Here is an 18,673-nt window from a genome sequence, read left to right as displayed (position 1 = left end):
GCATGGCTGCAAGTCCTGTGATTGATGGTGCATCTGCACCTTGCAACCTTTCATGTTTTGCTTGACAGAACTATGCGTGTTCTTTCAATGTTTTAGGGCTGGCGACACTGAAAGAGAAAGGCAACTTGGGTTTGAGTTCTGATGGTGTCAGTGTCCATAGTCAGCTGGCTGGCCTCAGCAAACCCCTTAACCTGGCTTTATTTCCATTTCTCTGTATGCCATCTTGGATTGAGGTTGTTGTCTGCTTACCCTTGCCTAAGGACTGAGCAAAGTCTGTGGACGTGAAAGAACCAGAAACATTTTTGCTCTGAGGGGGAGATGATGTTATTAGTCTTGGCGAATTTTTGCCGAAATTCTGGTCCATTTAGGTGAGAAGACTTAGTTGAGCCTTTTCTTCTTTGGTCAGAATTTGGTGTCGGCTCTTTCTCTGAGGTCAGAGCTCAGAAAATGGAAGTTGAAGACAGTGGGACAATCAAGTAGCAGTTGTTTTCATCCAAGGATTTCATGTTTTATAGAGCAGTGTGTGCGCCTTTCCTCGGGGGCTCGGCTGCTTGGGGGTTCAGTTATTTAGGTCCTGTTCCCCTTGGCTACAAGGTACCACTGACCCCCGTGGTTCCCACGGAGCCCAGGCTGTTTGTTCCACCATGGAGAGACAGGAAGACAGTCCAAGGCCCAGGCTCTCGAGGCACGAGCAGGGAATACAGAGGCCTGTTCACCTGTGTGAAGACATGAACCGGAAGGGAGACGTGGAGTTTAAGCGACGCCTCCCACTAGTGGACCGTGGCCCTACCAGGGTCTCCATTGTGCATCGTTAGATTATCAGCTCCTCTTCTCTTCTCTTGGGGACCACCCTGGTGAGAGGGTCACTGCAGGGGTGTGCACTTCCATCATGGGTGAGGGCAAAAATCTGAGCAGAGGGGGCAAGAGGATCGCTCAAGATCTGGACTTCAACCCATCCCCGCAGCACCTGCTCAACACCCTGTGTTTCTTTTTATTATTATTGTTACTATTACTATTATTAAGATTTATTTATTTGAAAGGCAGAATTTTATGTGTATAGATTTTCCACCCACTGGTTCACTCTCCAGGTGGCTCTGCAGCAATCAGGGCTGGGCCAGGCTGGGCCAAGCTGAAGCCAGGGGCCAGGAGCTTCTTCCAGGTCGCCCATGTGGGTGCAGGGGCCCAAGCACTGGGGCCATCTTCCACTGCTTTCCCAGGCACATTAGCAGGGAACTCTATCTGGCTCCCATATGCTAGTGTCACAGGCGGTAGCTTTAGGCGGCTGCACCACAGCACTGGCCCCCACCACTGTGTTTCCTGGAGTGACAAGACTGAGTGACAGGTTGCAAGAGTGTTTCCCATGTGACCTGCAAGCTGCCAGAGACATAAACAGCACACGGCCTCACTTTGTCCTCACCCCACAGCATCCTGGCTAGAGGATGGAGGAACTTATCCTGTTCTGTGTTTACTGGTGGGAACTTTGTATGCAGCAGCTTCTGGGAGCAGAGCCCTCTTCTAGGTGTAACCAGACCACCATCCCTGGGATACAGGGGCTCCTGGGGCCATGGCTCAGACCCTTCATTCCACCCCTGATCCTCCACTGTGTGCCACTGTGCTCAGCTCTGCTAAAGCAGTGCACCAGACAAACTCCTACTCTGACAGATCCTGTATAGCAGATGAATCCTGAATAAACCAGAAAAATCAGCACCAAGGGCTAATGCTGTGACTTACAATAGTGCTTGGATGCAGAGTACCTTGACAGCAGCTTTGTTTTAAGTGTTTTTTTTTTCCTACATTTTTATTTATTTTCATTTTATTTGGAAGACAGAGAGACAGAAAGATCTTCCACTTGCTGCTTCACTCCCCGCATGGCTACAACAGCCAGAGCTGGGCCAGGCCAAAGCCAGGAGTCCACTCTCTGGGTCTCCCATGTAGCAGGGACCCAGACATTGAGCCAACATCTGCTGCCTCCTGGGGTGTGCATTAGCAGGAAGCTGCGTGAGAAGCGGAGCAGCCAGGACTTGAACTTGGCGCTTTGATGTGGGTTTGTAGGCGTTCTGAGTGACAACCTAACTGCCATACTCCTGGCAAGCTTTCGATGGGCTGTCAGGGAAGGCCTTTTGGAGGAGGCAGCTTTTCAGCTGAGGTCTTTGGAACAGGAGGAAGCACTGGGCTAGTTCTGATCAGTAGCTCTAGCTGCTACAATACACTCAGATGGTTTATTTCAGGCTCACTGCAAGCCCCAGGCAGACATTCCTAGTCAGTTCACCGCCTGCCCTATGGGCGAGGTAGGCCCAAGGCTCCTGCCATCTGTTGCCCAAGTCCTGGCTCGGGGCTCTGCATCCAGCCAGCAGGGGCAGAAGGGAGCAATGGGAGGATCCCAGGGGAGGGCTTTATGGACACGGTCTGTAAGGGGTACAGCCTTCCTCTTCCCACTACCCAGGTCTCGGGGCCGTCCCAATGACAAAGGAAAAAGTCCAAAGAAATGGGTGAACATGGGTCAGCCTCACAGTGAGCAGGGTGTCCTGCCCGACCCGAGAAGTCTGTAGCACAGGGGACAGAATGAGGAAACAGGCTGAGGAGCTGGGGGTAGGGAGGGGTGCTCGAGGGATGGAGTGGTAGGAAAGAGGCACTGAGACAGCCAGGCCATACTGCGCTCATACAGCTGGGACGTCAACCTGAAGTTGCATCCGATTGCAGGTACAGTGGGCAGACACAGGAGGGTTGAGATCGTCTGAATTCGTTGTCTGTGGATGAGGAGCAAAAATCCCATAAGGCTGCCAGCACTGCCCTGGCTTCCACCTCTCTGGGCACTGACAACTGCTTTGAATACTCCGGTCACACTCCCCACTTCAAGGCCTTTGTCCTTGTCCTTGCTGTGCCCTCTGCCTGCTTGCCCTTCCTCCAGCCATTCACTCCCTTCTGGTCTGTGCTCAGTGTGACCTGATCAGCCAGGCCTGGCCTATGCCCCTGGCATCAGGAAGTCCTCCGCCACCAGCCAGCATGCCTGTCATCCCCTTTCCTCAGCTTTTATTGTTCACTGTTTTACATATTACCACCTGACATGTAGATTTCCCTTGGTTCTTTGTTCTGTGTCCCCACACCTACCCCAGCTCTACACGATAAGCTCCGTGGAGGTAGTCACTCTATTGGTTTTGCAGACACTCACATATTTGGTGGCATGAATGAGTGATTGATGGTTAGTGAGGAGTCTAGATGGACTCAGGTTTGGAAGAAAAGTGGTGATGGACCAGCTGTGGAGTAGGAGAACAAAAGAAGAAGCATCCTTGGATATTCCTAGATTTGAGCACCAGGCATGAGTGGGAGAGACAGGTTGGGGAGGGGTCGGGACCAGGCTCTCTGGTTGGGCCACAATAAGTTTAAAATGCTCAGCAGGCACCCTGGTGGAGGTGCTGGCCAACCTGGAATCCCTGGAGGTATAGATTTGGGAGCTATGAGCTCGTAGGTGGTATTGCAAGCTGGAAAACTGGAGGAAGTTTCCAGGGAGTGGAGATGAAGAAGAACGGAGAATATCAAGGGCTGAGCCTTGGGACGCTCTGATGTTGAAGTTCATGAGGGAGAGTTGTGCAGCCAGTGAGGTGGGGGGAAACTCAGTACCGAGAGGGAGGAGCAGGAATTGGGCCAAGTGGTGCTGGCGGCCGAGTGGGACGAGGAGAGCGGTGAGGATGCACTTGGCCGCACAGAAGCCCGAGCGAGGCGGCTCCTTCCAGACCACTTTCCCCATGGGGATTGGGCGGGGCAGGCTCTTGGCTCCCTGGCCTCCTTCTTAGATTCCACAGCAACCATGGACACTGGAGATGTTTGTTTTGGGTCTGGTTTTCCAAAGGGTGGGCTGGGAGCACATGCTGATTTCCAACCTTGAAAGGTTTGTAAGAATGTGCAAGTCTAGATGTGAGAGAGAGTTCAAAGGTGAAACCAAAGGCAGAAGAGTTGTGCTTAGAAAATTCCGACCCCGTGGGCGAAAGGAATGGTAGCTGTGGGAAGGCAATGTTTCCCACACTCAAGGCATTTAAAATTAGGTATGCCTTCAGCCCTGCCTCTGGACAAAGTGGCTAGAATATGCTGAAATCACGAGTTTAGAGGCTGAGCAGGGAAAAAAATGTGCGTATGGTTGCTTCAGTGAGTGGTCCATGAAGTGAACAAGCATGTCTTAAGTACTGCTGGGGATAGTTCAGGAGCTTGGGTTTTTTTTTGTTGTTGTTTTAAAGATTTATTTATTTACTTGTAGGGCAGAGTTACAGAGAGGGGGTGGGGAGAGACAGAGAGAAAGAGGAGAACTATTCTCTGGTTCACTCCCCAAATGGCTTCAACAGCCAGAGCTGGGCTGGTCCAAAGCCAGGAGCTTCGTCAGGATCTCCCACATGAGTGCACAGGCCCAAGGACTTAGACCATCTTCCGCTGCTTTCCCAGATGCATTAGCAGGGAGCTGGATTGGAAATGGAGCAGCTGGGACTTGAACTGGCACCAATATGGGATGCTAAAGCTGCAGGTGGCAGCTTTACCCACTACACCACTTTACCCACTACACCCTGGGTTCTGTAATTAAATGGACCTACCAGGTGTAATGCTGCCTCTGACATACTTACATAGTGTGACCCTGGGCATCTTATTCTGTGTGCCTCAGACTCCCTATTTTAGAAATGCAGATAATTCTAGAAGGAAGTAAATGGAATCAGCTGCTTCACATGCCTAGCCCAGTTGTTTGTGTATTGTGTGAGCACTCGCTGCTCGTCAGTCTGATCAGACGCTAGAATGATGCACAGAATACTGCCAGTGCTGGAGGGCCAGCAGCACGGGGTAACCGGTCAAGTGCAGTGAAATTATTGGTCAGTGGCATAGCATTAGTGCAGCCGGGGAAGGCACCAAGGGAGAAGGCTGTGTCTTGGGTTCCACAGAGGGAAAAAACTTGGCAGAGGTTGCTACAGAATAACTTGTTTTCAACACCTTCTGTGTGGCAGGACATCCCTCCCTGTGGTCTTGCTCTTGGGATTCTGAGAGCTGGCTGATTTCAGAGGAACCCTGGAGGAGCTCTACTCTATACTTGCTTTATTTTTGTTTGCTGCCTTTTTGTCTTGGGCTGTTTTCTGTTGCTATACTTAAATACCACAAACTGGGTCGTGTTAAAGAATTCGGGTTTAGCTTATGGTTCTGAGCTTGGTGCTGGTACCTGTACAGCACCTGCCGAGGCCTTCCTGCTGGGTTACAGCCTGGTGGAGGGAACCGCATGGCGAGAGAGCAGGCATGCTTATTTGGGTCTCTCTTTGCAGCCATTGTTGCAGGGATGGGACCCCCCCCCCCAACTTCCTCATTGAGCATCGTTCACAGATGACTGTAGGAGTAACATTTCAACACGAGTTGGGCAGGGATGGGCACCAGACCACTCAGGTGTGGCCCCTTCGGAAACTTGTTGTTGGGCCGAGCTCTGCAAGGTAGAATGTGTAGTCCGCTGAGTGACATGTTGTCTCTTGCTGACAGCATCCTGGAGAAGAGGTATAGACCGCGCAGATGGGACCTGAGTCCATGCCTTACCATGCAGGGCTGGGCACACTGTCAGGACACGGCACGAGCCAGAATGGCATGTTCTCTGCAGTGAACTGCAGCCTCCATTGTCGGCACCAGGAGGGCCCGTGGTGGCCAACTCAGGAGCGTCCCATGGAGTTTTGTTGGGACTTTACACTCGATTTAAACCAGGAAAACAGCGTCCTCTCAAGAAAGAACCGCTTTTTGCAGGCTCCTCCTGCAAGCCTCCCAGACCAAAAAGAAAAAAAAAAAAAGCACAGCTTATAATTAAACCTCCCAAGCCACAGGCTATTCAGAGCACAAAGAGCCAGGGACAGGAAGATCTGAATTCTAAAGGCATTTTGTCTCTCTGGGCCTTTTAGTCCCCAGTCTGTTGGCTCCCGTTTTCTCCTAGGTATGACAGGGCATAACTAGGATATGTTCAAGAATTCCTTGGATTTTGAACCATGGAAACTTCCTTGTTTGCTGACAGCTTTATAAAAATGGGAGGCGGTTTTACTCTTTATATCTGGAATCCAGGCTGTGCAGGCACAGGTCAAGGAAGATTTGACTACTGAAGAGTTAAAGCTTTCTTCTACTTCTTACTGCCCTTGAAATAAAGGTACATCTTGTTGAACAATTTTGTAAATGGATTTCCTTTGGCAGTTAAAATTTCCTCACCCCCAACCAGTCTCATGGGTCAGGTTGTTTTTGGCCCCAGATCCAGCACTTGGGTCTAGGCGAGCAGGCTCGTGTGACATTTCTGCCAGATCGTGTGCTCATCATGACTTTCAGACATAATCAGTTTCAGCTTTGTGAGTTTATGAACTTGAATCTGTTTTTTTTTTTCTTCTTTTTTTGGTTTGTTTGGGGTTGTTGTTTGTGTCTACATTCCAAGAAATGTCAAAACTTTCTCTCCTGGTTCACCCAAGTACCCCAGATCCTATGATTTTTGAGATTCACAGGACAATTTTTTTTTCAAAAAAGATTTCTTTATTTGAAAGGCAGAGTTACAGAGAGGCAGAGACAGAAGCAGAGAGAGAGAGAGAGAGAGAGAGAGAGAAAGTGGGTCTTCTATCCACTGGTTCATTCCCTAGGTGGCTGCAACAGCCAATACTGTGCCGATCCAAAGCCAGGAGTCAGGAGCTTCTTCAAGGTCTCCCACATGGGTGCAGGTGCCCAAGGACTTGGCCCATCTTCTACTGCTATCCCAGACCACAGCACAGAGCTAGATCATACATGGAGCAGCCAGGACTTGAACCGGTGTCCATTAGGGTTGCTGGCACTGCAGGAGGTGGCTTTACCTGCTATGCCACAGCGCCGGCCCTTTTTTTTTTTTTTTTTGAAAAGACAACTTTGTTCTCTTAACATTGCCCTCCATCATGTGGTTATGATCTTCCACGTGTGCTGACCTCCCAGGCGTTTGAAGGGCAAACCCCATCAAGTAAGGAGCCCTGGATCCTAGTAGTAGCCTTTTCTTAGGCAAGATGGACCCATTGGGGCCCTTCATCCATCTTGCTCTGATGTGCAGAAGGGGAGGGAAGGCCGTGCTGGCTGAGCTGTTGCGGCTTCCAGATCAAACTCTGGCTTCCCTGTCCCACGGTGCCCCGACGTGTCTGACTCCCCGCAGCTGGTCCTCTTCTTGCCGTGGGTGTAGCAGCAAGTATGGGGCATGGGGACTCACGAAGGCTGATCTCCCTGGACACGTTGAAGCAGTGTTTAGAGTGTCGTCAGAAATAGGCAAACTCCTTTCTTTAGGTTTCTTCCCCCTTTCGGCCAGCTGTTTCACCTGGAGTTTCTATAGACCTTGCTTCTCAAGGGTGTTGTGGTGTCATTGGAGCAGCCAGCTGTGTGCACTTGGTGGAGGGCAGGTGATGTCAAAAGTTATTACTCTGCACCAAAAACCATTTTGATTGCCAGAGCTCTGCAGAGAAAGAACACAGAGAAGTAGTGAACTCTGAATTTCAGGTGCTTTGAGACACCAGGACCCTGACTTTGATTAATAACTGCTGACCAGACCTGATGACAAATAGACCGTGGGAGACTGAAAGGAGATGAACTCGGAGGCGCTATTGTCAGTGACGTTCCTCTCGCCCTAGAATTTCAGAGTGCATGGACAGTGAGGCCGAGACAGTCATGCAGCTCCGGAATGAGCTGAGAGACAAGGAGATGAAGCTGACAGACATCCGCCTAGAAGCCCTCAGCTCCGCCCACCAGCTTGACCAGCTCCGGGAGGCCATGAACAGGATGCAGGTGAGAGCCCAGGCGGATGGGCTAAGCCCAAGGCTTACTGGGAATGGCTTCCAAGAAGCTGCTGAGCACCAAGCCCGGAGGCTGCTGGCTGCCCCCTGCTTTCCCAATCTCTTGAAAAGATAAGCGTAACCATGCCCTTCACCTGGCCTTGAAGGTCTCCCACGGTCCTTTATACTGTTGGTCCACACCACCTTTCCCAGCTATACTTTCCAGACTCTGCCCACTTGCCACACAGACTCCCATTGCGTGTCCTGCACGTCCTCTGTCTTATTCTTTCCCACAATGGCAAGATCCTTCTGCACATCTGAGTTGGGCCCTCCTCTCCAGGTGCAGCCGGTGCCTTTTCCTCTGCACAGCCTCAACAGGTCCTGCCGCTGCCAGAGTCACTGCCCTCCCCTGAGTATTCCTATAGATTCCTTGTTACAGCCCTCCCAAGCCCCGTCTTCCATGGAGTGAAGATGTTTGGGTCTTCCGTGCAGCGCTTTGCACCCCGTTCTGTGGACACAGCACCAGTGCTTTGCACATAGTCAGTTCTTCATCCATGATGGGAGAATGTCAGACTCCTGGGGAGCTCTCGGGAGAGAGTTGTTTCCCAAAGCAGTACCCCTGAAGCAGCCCTTCCCGGAGAGGCTCTGTGAGAGGAGAGCTCCTTGCTCACATGCATTGGGGAAGCCCTGCACACGAGGACGTGCACAGCTTCACACACGAAGCAGCCCCTTAAAGGCTCGGAGAGGTCTTAGAGTACCGAAACCTGCCAACTCAGAGTGCTGCACACCTCTGAGATTAAGACCTGCTCACTCAGCAGAGCCTTGGACATGTTTGCGGCTTCTTTGCAAAGGCCGAGTCTCTGGGAGAATGGAGCCTCTGCAGCCAGGCCTGCCAGTGCACACAGCAGAGGCTGCTGTATCGCGCTGACGGGGTTTCTTGCCTTGGCTGGGAATATGTGGATCCTGTCTACAGAAAGGGTTCGTTCCTCATTCCATCCAACCTAGTAAGTGAATGTCTCCCCTTACTCTTTGCAGAGTGAAATAGAGAAGCTGAAGGCTGAGAATGACCGGCTGAAGTCCGAGTCTCAAGGCAGTGGCTGCAGCCGGGCCCCCTCCCAGGTGTCCATCTCTGCCTCCCCGAGGCAGTCCATGGGCCTCTCCCAACACAGCCTGAACCTCACTGAGTCAACCAGCCTGGGTGAGTGGCTCACAGGGCTTTTGGGGGGCAGGTCTGCCCTTGCAGCTGGCACTCTGGTCTCCAAGCGAGAGCCCCAAGATAATGCAGGTCAGCAGAGCCAACGGAGAGGCACAGGCGTGTGTGCACTTGGGGCGTGTGTGTGTCTGGGTGTGTGTCTGCTGCCAGCATGAGCCCAGCCGTTAGACTGCTCTCATGCTTTGCTCCAGCGGCCCAGATTCTCCAAGCCCTGAGCTCAGATCCCCTTGCTCACCATGCTGAGTTCTGTTTGATCCATTTTAAGAGGCTGACCTGCGAGCTGTATGCTGCATACAAAGCCCATGGTAGCAGGTCCCATTCGGGCCGATGGCTTGGTCTATGGTCTTCCTGCCTTCCTGGATTCCAGGCAGGCGCAGTCATCAGTGAACACGGTCCAGGTTTTCTTTATAAGCATACCGAGGCTGACGCTTTTATTTTTTATCCATGGCGCTGCTGTTGCTATCATTTTGGTTGAGTCTCTCCTTCGCACTTCCATCCAGCAAAGTGCATCGTCAGCCAGCTGGTTCCTTGGTTGGTCCACCGTTGGTTTCTGTGGTTGCATTTTCCATTCTGCCCTTCCACCCACCCTACCCTACTTCCCTTGCACCGCGACACCTGGTTTGGCCCGCTGCTGTGCGACAAGCAGCGGGGGTGTCGGCAGGCCGGCTTTGCTGTCCCCGTGTGCCTAAGGCTGTTGATGTTTTCCATTCGCAGACGTGTTGCTGGATGACACTGGTGAATGCTCGGCTCGGAAGGAAGGAGGCAGGCATGTTAAGATAGTTGTCAGCTTTCAGGAGGCAATGAAGTGGAAGGAGGTTAGTTGGATCCCTTTCCTGCTCTGCCTGTCCCTGACCCAGGGAGATCCACCTAGCTTAGTGATTTCTCCTGGAACTGCATCACCTCGGAACCTCGGATGATTCGGGAATGCTACTAATACTTTTCCTAATTACAGTAGTCCCCCTTTATCCACAGACCCTCCCCCCAAGTAGATGCCTAAAACCGTGGACAGAGCCAAACCCTGCAGTAGACTACGTTTTCTGCTATACATGCATCCCTATGATAAAGCTTAATTTACACATTAGGTCTATTAAGAGATTAACAACAGTAACTAAGAGTAGAACAGAACAATCATAAAAATATGTTATAACAACAAGTTATTTAAAACTTATGAATTATTTTTCCTGGAATTTTCCTTGTACTATTTTTGGGCTATGGTTGCCCACAGGTGACTGCAGATAAGGGGGAACTACTGTAACTGTAATGCCGGTGGCGTTTTGACGCAATCGAAGGGAGTGAGCAGTACTTTCCTCTCTCGTGTTTGCAAGTCTACTAAAGAGGACTAACTGTGGTCCCCCATTGCACTTTCCCGCAATTAACTAAATGCTAACATCCATCAGAAATGGCTTTTCTGAACTTAATAGATTCCCAAAGTCCCGCAGAGGCAGCTAAGCACATTTGGCTTAAAAGGCACAGACGGAAGCTGGCTGAATTAAACAAGAGCACCAGTCTGATCTCGTCCGAGGCAGCCAATGCACGCTGAAAGACAGGCACCCAAGTCCAGGGGACACACAGGTGGCTGCGAGTGGAGCTGATGGGGTGTCCTGACTCACTGGGGCTGGGGACTCTGCATGTCTGAAGTCAGTTTCCATTCTCTTGCAGAATCTAGAGACTTCCAGAGTCTGCACGACCACCAGAGATTACTTGGGAGGGTCTAGGCATTGCCAGTCACGCTCTGAGTGACCGTCTCTCAAATAAGGATGGTCTCATGAGTCGGCACATCAAGAACTGTGGGGTTTTTTGTGTGTTAATTTCTTAGCATTCCTAGCTAGCAGACTAGCTGGGTGTACCCGCAGCACCCACCAAAGCAAAGCAGTGCAGCCAGACTTGTCTGTCTCGGAGGTTCCACTCTGTGGCTGATGCGCTAGCCTCACTGCAAGGGGCAAGCCCAGCCTAGGATGACACAACAAATAACTCCATTTTCAGAATTAGCTGGTAGAGCAACAGTCTGTGAGCGGGGAAACTCATTGTTGCAGTAAGTGCAGGTAATACTTGGGAACCCGGTTCATTCCAATGGTCCTCAGTTTGAACGTTCTACAAAAGTTCACAGGTCACTGTCAAAAAACCTGTCATTCTGGATCCCTGCAGCATCCAAATGAGGCTGGCTGACCAGGGGTTATCACCTGCATTTCACCACTAAGAAACCCCAGATCCAGGCATCACTTAACTGGAGGCCACAAGGCCGGCAGTGGGTCAGGTCACCCCACTGAAGACTGGTGCTCTTTGCTCTGCTGATTTTCCTTAACTGCCTTTTGCCTCTGCCCCCTCCACTCACCCTCTCCCCTCCTAACTCCTTATTCTTCTGAGCACGTCAGATATTTAAAAACCCAACAGGATGGAATGTTCTGTCAGTTTTCATCAGTGAGATCAGTTAGCCCCACTATGTGGAGCCCTGTGGGCAGAGAGACCAGAGAATTAGAAAAAGATATTCTCGTGTAGCATCTTCCTGGAGTTGCACTGAATTGAACATGTTTTAATGTTTACTTAGAATAAAAGCAATACACTTTTTTTAAAAAAAAAGAAGAAAAAAAATAGAAATTCCCTCTGTCCTGAAGTTTTTAAGATCTAGCAGAGATGAACTTGATATAAGAATAAGACAAGAAGAATGAAAACTGAAATATAAGCAAGTGCAGAATATACGTTATGTAAGCTGTGTTCAGAGCCCGTGAAGCAGTGTAAGCTGTGTGCCTGGTTGGGTTAATTGCTGAAGGCTTCCTGGAGGAGGTGAGTTCATAAGCAATTTTTGAAAAGGGAGCGATGACAGACGCAGGGGCGGAGAATATTCCAGACCAAGGGCGTGAGAGCCACGCAGTGGTGCAGGTCACACTTAGCAGAAGGCGAGCCTGTCTGTCTTCCTGACCCGTGAACTGCTGTCATAGCCGGAGAGCAGGGAGAGATTTCAGGCTGAGCTGTGCCTGGTACTGACGTAGTAGGACTTCCGCTCCCCTCTGACACCACTGGTGGAGTTCTAAGGCAGTCTAGGTCCTCAGCTGGGCGTCTCGTTTTCACCTGCAAACATTTCCTTACCCATAGGACTCCAGACCACACCTCTTTCTTATTGGCTGCATTGGAGTCAGTGGCAAGACGAAGTGGGATGTGCTCGATGGGGTGGTTAGACGCCTGTTCAAAGTAAGTCCTCAAGAAGACCGTGGTGGCGGCACACCTGCTGGGGGTAGGGGGGCTGGGCTTAGGCGGGAACAGGAAGTGAGAATCCTGAACCAGGTTGTCTCTTGGGCCTGCCCCCGTCTCACCATCCTTCTGTGGCTGGGACTTGGCCCCTGGCCCTCAAGGGAACAGAAGGAGGATGGTAAGTACAGACTCACTCTGTCTGCCCTTGGCAGTGGTTGGCCAGCTAGCCAAGAGTCATTTGAGCAGTTCTTTGATCCTCTCACAGTGAACTGCTAATGTCCACATTCGCTTTTTACCTTACCACTGGGTCCTGTTCAGTGTGCTTGGGGGTAAGTGATCTGTGGCTGGCGCTAAGCCGTCAGCTTTCTGCCGTTCCCTTGGGGATCTGCTGTGCTGTGCCAGCATCCTGTGCCTTAGAGTCTGACTTAGGCTACAGGTGAGGGTAGCATCTGATCCATGGCCAGTGTCAAGGGCGTTGGCACAGCTCTTTTTCTAATCACACCGTTGGATTGAGTGTCTGCCAGGGAAATGACTGATGAATACCAAGGTGAACCACAGAACACAACCTCATTTGAAGGACTCTCAGTACAGCTTTTCTGTTGTCCTAAAGTCAACCAGCAGCTTAAGTGTTCATTATTAGTCCTATCCTGAGTAGTGGTGGTCACCCTTGGGTATTTTTTTGTTTGTTGTGCCAGAGGCCATGCTAAGCCCTTTATTGTCCCATTTAAATGGGAGGGAACTGAGGCTGACGTTGCACTGGTCTAGTTTTTGATCTGACCTTGTTAAATTGTTTAAAAATTTTTAGAGACAGAGAGGTCTCCTATCCGCTGATTCACTCTCCAAATGGAGCCAGGAGCTTCTTCTGGGTTTCCCACATGGGTGCAGGGGCCCAAGGACTTGGGCCGTCTTCTGCTGCTTTCCCAGGTGGTTAGCAGGGAGATGGATGGAAAGTGGAGCAGCTGGGACTTGAACCAGCTCCTGGTCTGAGTTTAAAACCTGACTTAACTGGTCCCCTACTGTCCCTGGAAGCATCCAGAGGCAGGTGGCTCTACGCAGAGGAAATTCCGTTCTCTGACAGTATTGTTGCCCATCTCGGCAGCCGGTGCAGAAGAGTAGAAGGAAAGAGATAAGAACTAGGCGGCTTAGGGCTGATTCTGCTACTCAGGCAGAAAGAGCGATGGACGCATTTCCGATGGGCAGCGTCATGGGCTGGAAAGAGCTTCTAGGACATCACAGTAGCAGAGGAGCCGAGAACACACAGGCCTGTTACTGGGCGACTCCTCCAGTCCACACAGCCCATGCACCTTGGGTTCAAGTTCACTGCCCTGCAGCCTTGGGTCCCTTACCTGAAAGACAGCACTTCCTGAATTCCACACACAGTTCTCTGTCTGAAGCCCTCGAGCTGCTCATTTGGAGCGGCTCCGTGTCCTCCTCAGTACGGGAAGGCTTTTTTCGTGAATTTTCCAGCTCCGTTCCAAGGTCTCGATGTCTTTGAGGCTTCAGCCCAGCTTAGGAACTTAGGAAAAACAGTCTAAATTCTTGGAATCCTGTTAGGAGTTCCTTGGGGGTTTTCCTTCCTTCCAATCCCGAGCCAAATAAATCTGTATTTTAAGAGGCCTGCACTCCTGGGATTTGATCCCGTAGACGCCATTCACACCTGGATTGTCACACGTCAGAGAACAAAGAGCAGTTGTTTGCGAATCACCCAATGAAAACCTGAGTCATGTGCCGATTTAAACCTCTTCTTCAATGGGTTCTTCATTTGATTTTTCCCCCCTAGGAGTACATCATTCACGTGGACCCGGTGAGTCAGCTAGGGCTGAATTCAGACAGTGTCCTGGGCTATAGCATTGGCGAAGTCAAGCGCAGCAACACTTCGGAAACGCCAGAGCTGCTCCCCTGTGGCTATCTGGTTGGCGAGAACACCACCATCTCCGTCACTGTCAAAGGTACCTGGGCCCGCCTGCGGAGGGCGCAGCTGTCAGGATGGCCGTGCTGGGACTGGGACCGGGCAGAGGATCGTGAGCTCAGCTTTGCTTTGGCGTACATATGTGGGTGGTTGTTTTGATTTTCTTCCCACCAGTTTCTCTTACCTAAGCGAGTTAAACAGTCTGGAGCTTTTTCAGCCGCGGCCAGAAATAAATCGTCGTTCATTGCTGAAATTATTTAACAAAAGATCCCATTAGCCTCATGACTCCAGGGCGATAGAATCTTAATTACCCTGTGGAAACAGTGCTCTCCCCATACTGATGAATGCCTCTTGCCAGCAAGCCTTGGACGTGGTCCCATTCTACAGATGGGGAAACCACGATTTGCTGTAGGCTACAAGCAGCCGTCGGAGCACCGCGGTGCAGCTGCCGAAGCTCTTGCCCACGCGGAGTGCTGCAGGAGCTTCCACTGCCTCACTGCCCAGAGAGCTCATGGAATCCAGGCCCACAGGTTCCTCTGTGGCCAAATAAGTCCGGGAAACTGCATCCTACCCCATGCGGGGTGTAGGGGCCAGGGGAGCACAGGTGCACTGGTGCATTAGAGGTCACTTCTGCTGGTTAAGGCTGCTCGCTCCCATCTCCCAAATTTATCTGACCACAAACCCCTTCACTTCCTGTCTTTCATGCACCACCTGCGAAAGAGACTTTGATAAATGCTGTCCTAGGGTCATCCTTGGTGTTGCCCAGTGTCTTAATTCCCTGAAAGGCACTGATCCTGTCTTGTAACAGTGCAGGTTTGGAGTTGGTTGATGCAAGTTCTGTCTCCTGGTTGGTAGGTTTTTCCAGAAGCACCCAGCATTCCCCGTCAGCAAGCGTCAAGGTCTTGCTGTGTGGGTGCCAAGCATTACCTTTTCCCTGGGGCCTCACACAGCTGTGCCCTTGGGCTCCAGGTGGCAGAAATCCCCACTCAAAAGTAGGTGTAGCTGAAGAGAAGAAACATGGATAGATAGGCTCAGGTAGCAGAGCACTCCGGGAACACACTTCAGGTGCAGCCAGACCGGGACGTTCAAGCTGTGTCCTCGGGACCTGGCCTCCCCCAGCTTCGCCCGTGGCTGCTTTGCTCATTTTCTGAACTCCCTGCATAGCGGATGAAATAGGCCTTGGGAGCCTTCCATCATCTTTCTAGCTTAGGAATCTGAAGGAAGAGGTCTTTCTGGAAAAGTGTCACAGAAAATCCCAGGGCTGGCTGTGGCCCACCGTGAGTCAGATGCCCATCACTGAATCTCGGAGGCAGCCCAGAGAGGCTTTGACCAAGGCCACACCTGTGAGTGGACGAAGGGGCTGGGACAGTTCCACGTGATCTACCTGGAATGAGCTCCCCAAAGGACAGAAGAGTTACACTACAAGGAGAAGCAGGGAAGGAGTGCCAGCTGTCCCCCTACAAGAGCTGTTGAAGGAGAGAGAGAGAGAGAGTGTGTGTGTCTTGGGCTCAAATTGCATTTCCTCCAGGCTGCCACGTGTGCCTCGTTCACCTGCGCGTGTGACAGGTGCGCAGCACTAGCACCGAGGGTAAGCGGGGTGACCTGGTGCTGAGAGCAGAGCAGAGCTCTGTAGGAACGGTGACGGGACCCCCTGCCTCCGGTGGAGATGTCGCCTCTGCAGAGCCCCATCCACCACTGCTGCCAGCACATCCTCGTGTTTTAGCATCCAAAGGCATCAGCTGGGGGTTATTTTTCAGTGATGCCCATCTCTTCTGTATCTTGAGGTGCTACTTATCCCCCCCGCCCCACCACCAGGACACTACAAACCCCAGCGATTCACTGCTGGCTCCAGGACAGGGTGTGACATTCCACATTCTGAAGGCGAGTTCATCCTCCAGCTAGCTATTCCCTGGGAGTTTCATAGCACAAGACCGAACAATAGCTAAACAGGGAAAAGCCTTCTAAAGTGCGCAGTTCCCACAGTGTTGGTTAACGTCATCGTGATTAAGCGTCGGAACCCTGGTTCTATACTTTGCATCAAGGTTTGATCCAGTGTGAGCTGTGTGAGCTCTGTGCCAGGAAAAATGCGGGCCTGTCCCCAGCAGATAAGGCATCTGGGGACATTCATGGTGGTCATTCTGGAACAGTCACTGCATTTAGGGCTCATGCTGGGGGGTAGGATTAGAAGCAAGTGTGTAAGTGCATTAGGGTGAATCTACTTGCGGTGAATAATTGTGTGGAAGGAAGATGCTATTTTGCTTTTTTTTTTTTTTTTTTTTTGCATACACTAGTTTTCTGGAAAGGAGTTTTTAAATGGAATTACTTTAGGTTCTGGACAGCCAACTTTGGCTGAATCTTCCCTTGGACAAAGTCTCAGGAAAGCAGCTCTTTAAAAGCCAAACACCCCAATTAAAGAAGTCGTCCCAGGCAGGGAAAGGGAGCGATAAGTTTCCACTTGATGTGCTGAGGACCAAGGCCTCGGCGTGCAGCACTTCAGCCTGGGTCCGCCTGTGCTCTCAGCTGCAAGCCTCGCCTTGCATGTTTTTCTCATCTCAAAGATGAAAGTGGTGCCGCCTTCGTGGTCCATCTCCATGGGGGTCGCAGTGTCCCCTGGCAGAGAGGGGGCAGCAAGGGGAAGAGGCAGTGGCAGGCACGGGTTTGCTTTGGGCACACGCCGTAGGTATAATAAACCCAGACAGACAAGTGGGGCCCAGAGCCTCATGACTGCTGCAGAGGACAAAGACTGGGGCGCAGCTGTTAAAGGCGACCCAGAACCTGGGAGAGTCGGCCAGGACTTGCATGTGGTGCTAGTGAGCAGGAAGGCGACAGTTTCCTCTGCCTCCCGTGTACCTGGGTGGAAAGGGGTCTCAGGCTATCTCAAGAGAAGGGATAGCCTCAAGACTTGACATTCCCATCTAGGTGAGCTCAGAGGGCTCCCCTTCCTACCCGACCTCAGACACTTCCTGTCTGTCCCTCTAACGCAGGCCTGGCAGAGAACAGCCTGGACTCGCTGGTGTTCGAGTCCTTGATCCCCAAGCCCATCCTGCAGCGCTACGTGTCCCTGCTGACGGAGCACCGGCGGATCATCCTCTCCGGCCCCAGCGGCACCGGGAAAACCTACCTGGCCAACCGACTGTCCGAGTACATGGTGCTGCGCGAGGGCCGGGAGCTGACGGATGGGGTCATCGCCACCTTTAACGTGGACCACAAGTCCAGCAAGGTGAGGAGGCCATGCCGAGCCCGCTGCGAGTTGGGCCGGTCCCCTTCCTGATGGGAGGAGAGCAGCATTTCCTTTCAGCTCGGCCTTGGTGGCTACAGGAAGCCAGGAGAAGGAGGTCAGGCTGGGCCGAGCCGAAAGGAGGTGCAGGCTCCCCTCCTCCCGGCAGGCAGTTCGGTCTGTGTTAAGTCCTTCTAGCTCCTGGGGCTGCTCGGGACCTGCAGTTCTTTCAGATCACTCCAGATGCATCCGTTTCACTTTCCCGAGAGTTTTTCCTGTGCCTCCTCGGAGTCACTGTTTTTCCAGAATAAACCCCGTGTGGAACACCAATAGCAAAGTTAAGAATAATAGCCACCATAACAGCAGCTCCCACTGGTTTGCTTGTGACCAGCAAACTGACTTCCTCCCAGCAGTATCTTCAAGGGAGGAAGTTTCACTACCCCCATTTTGCAGAGGAGGAAGCAGAAGCTTACAGCAGATGGGCCCTGTGCCCAAGGTTGCTCAAGTGGTACTCAGTGGTGGAGCTGGCACTCACATTTGATGTGTCTTTGACGGTAGAACCCAATGGCCAGAAAATAGGTTGCATTGCCCTCCACAGTGCATGATGGAAACTCATTAGAATGAGGTTAGACCCAGCCCCAGGCGAGGTGCTTTCTCAGACCTGTTCAGCCGTCCGTGCAGTGAAAGTTGATGGATCATTTACTCCCCCAGCCCTGGGCAAAGGGCCAGGAGAATCAAAGGGGAATGGGAAATGGCTCCTCTGCCTTCCAGAGCGCCTGGTCTGCTCTGAAACCTTCCTCGTGGATCAGCTGTGTCCGCCGGTTATGTGGGACAAGCTCCTCCGTGATCTCGATATAGGAGCAGGACAAGAGAGTGGCTGTAGGGAGAGCCCTGTGTGAGTTCAGGAAGGCACCCTCTCTCCTAGGACAGAGGCCAGGCCCCCACACATGCCCCTTGGCAAGGCATCTGCTTACCAATCATAGCGCACCAGCCATATGCCACAGGCTGGAGTACGGGGAAGGCAAGCTCCAGGATACAAGACACCTGGTCAGTGCAAGACCCCACAGTGAGAGGGATCGAAAGGGCTGGTGTTGTGGCTCAGTGGATGAAGCTGCCACTTGGAACACCTGCATCCCATATCAGAGTGCACAGATTTGAGTCCTGGCCGCTCTGCTTCTTCCCATCCAGCTCCCTGCTCGCGCACCTGCAAAGCAGCAGATGGTGGCTTAAGTGCTTGGGCCCCTGCCACCCATGTGGGAGACCCAGATGGAGCCCTGGGCTCCTAGCTTCAGCCTAGCCAAGATCTGGCTATGGAGGCCGTTTAGGGAGTGAACCAGTGGAGAGCAGACATGTGTCTCTCTTGCTCTGCCTTTCAGATAAATAAATAA

At 51.8% G+C, this 18,673-nt stretch overlaps 1 protein-coding gene across 27 annotated transcripts in view; it reads left to right on the top strand.

The window, feature by feature from the left end:
* Window positions 1-18,673, top strand: part of NAV2 (neuron navigator 2) — a 763,895-nt gene that overhangs the window by 725,444 nt on the left and 19,778 nt on the right. For 26 of the 27 annotated variants that reach the window (XM_051824899.3, XM_002708951.6, XM_089310702.1 and 23 more), the window contains 6 exons: window positions 7,620-7,773; window positions 8,796-8,958; window positions 9,688-9,788; window positions 12,064-12,159; window positions 13,940-14,108; window positions 17,053-17,288. In XM_051824899.3, coding sequence (XP_051680859.2) covers window positions 7,620-7,773; window positions 8,796-8,958; window positions 9,688-9,788; window positions 12,064-12,159; window positions 13,940-14,108; window positions 17,053-17,288 — 919 coding nt within the window. Of the gene's footprint in view, window positions 1-7,619; window positions 7,774-8,795; window positions 8,959-9,687; window positions 9,789-12,063; window positions 12,160-13,939; window positions 14,109-17,052; window positions 17,289-18,673 lie in introns of those variants that run through there. The other variant, XM_089310735.1, reaches the window with a different exon arrangement.

Source organism: Oryctolagus cuniculus, chromosome 1, assembly GCF_051225735.1.
Source record: "Oryctolagus cuniculus isolate XC-2025 breed Fujian yellow rabbit chromosome 1, ASM5122573v1, whole genome shotgun sequence".
Classification (NCBI taxonomy): Eukaryota; Metazoa; Chordata; class Mammalia; order Lagomorpha; family Leporidae; genus Oryctolagus; species Oryctolagus cuniculus.
The sequence above is the reverse complement of the archived record's forward strand: the minus strand, read 5'-3'. Positions and strand labels throughout refer to the sequence as shown.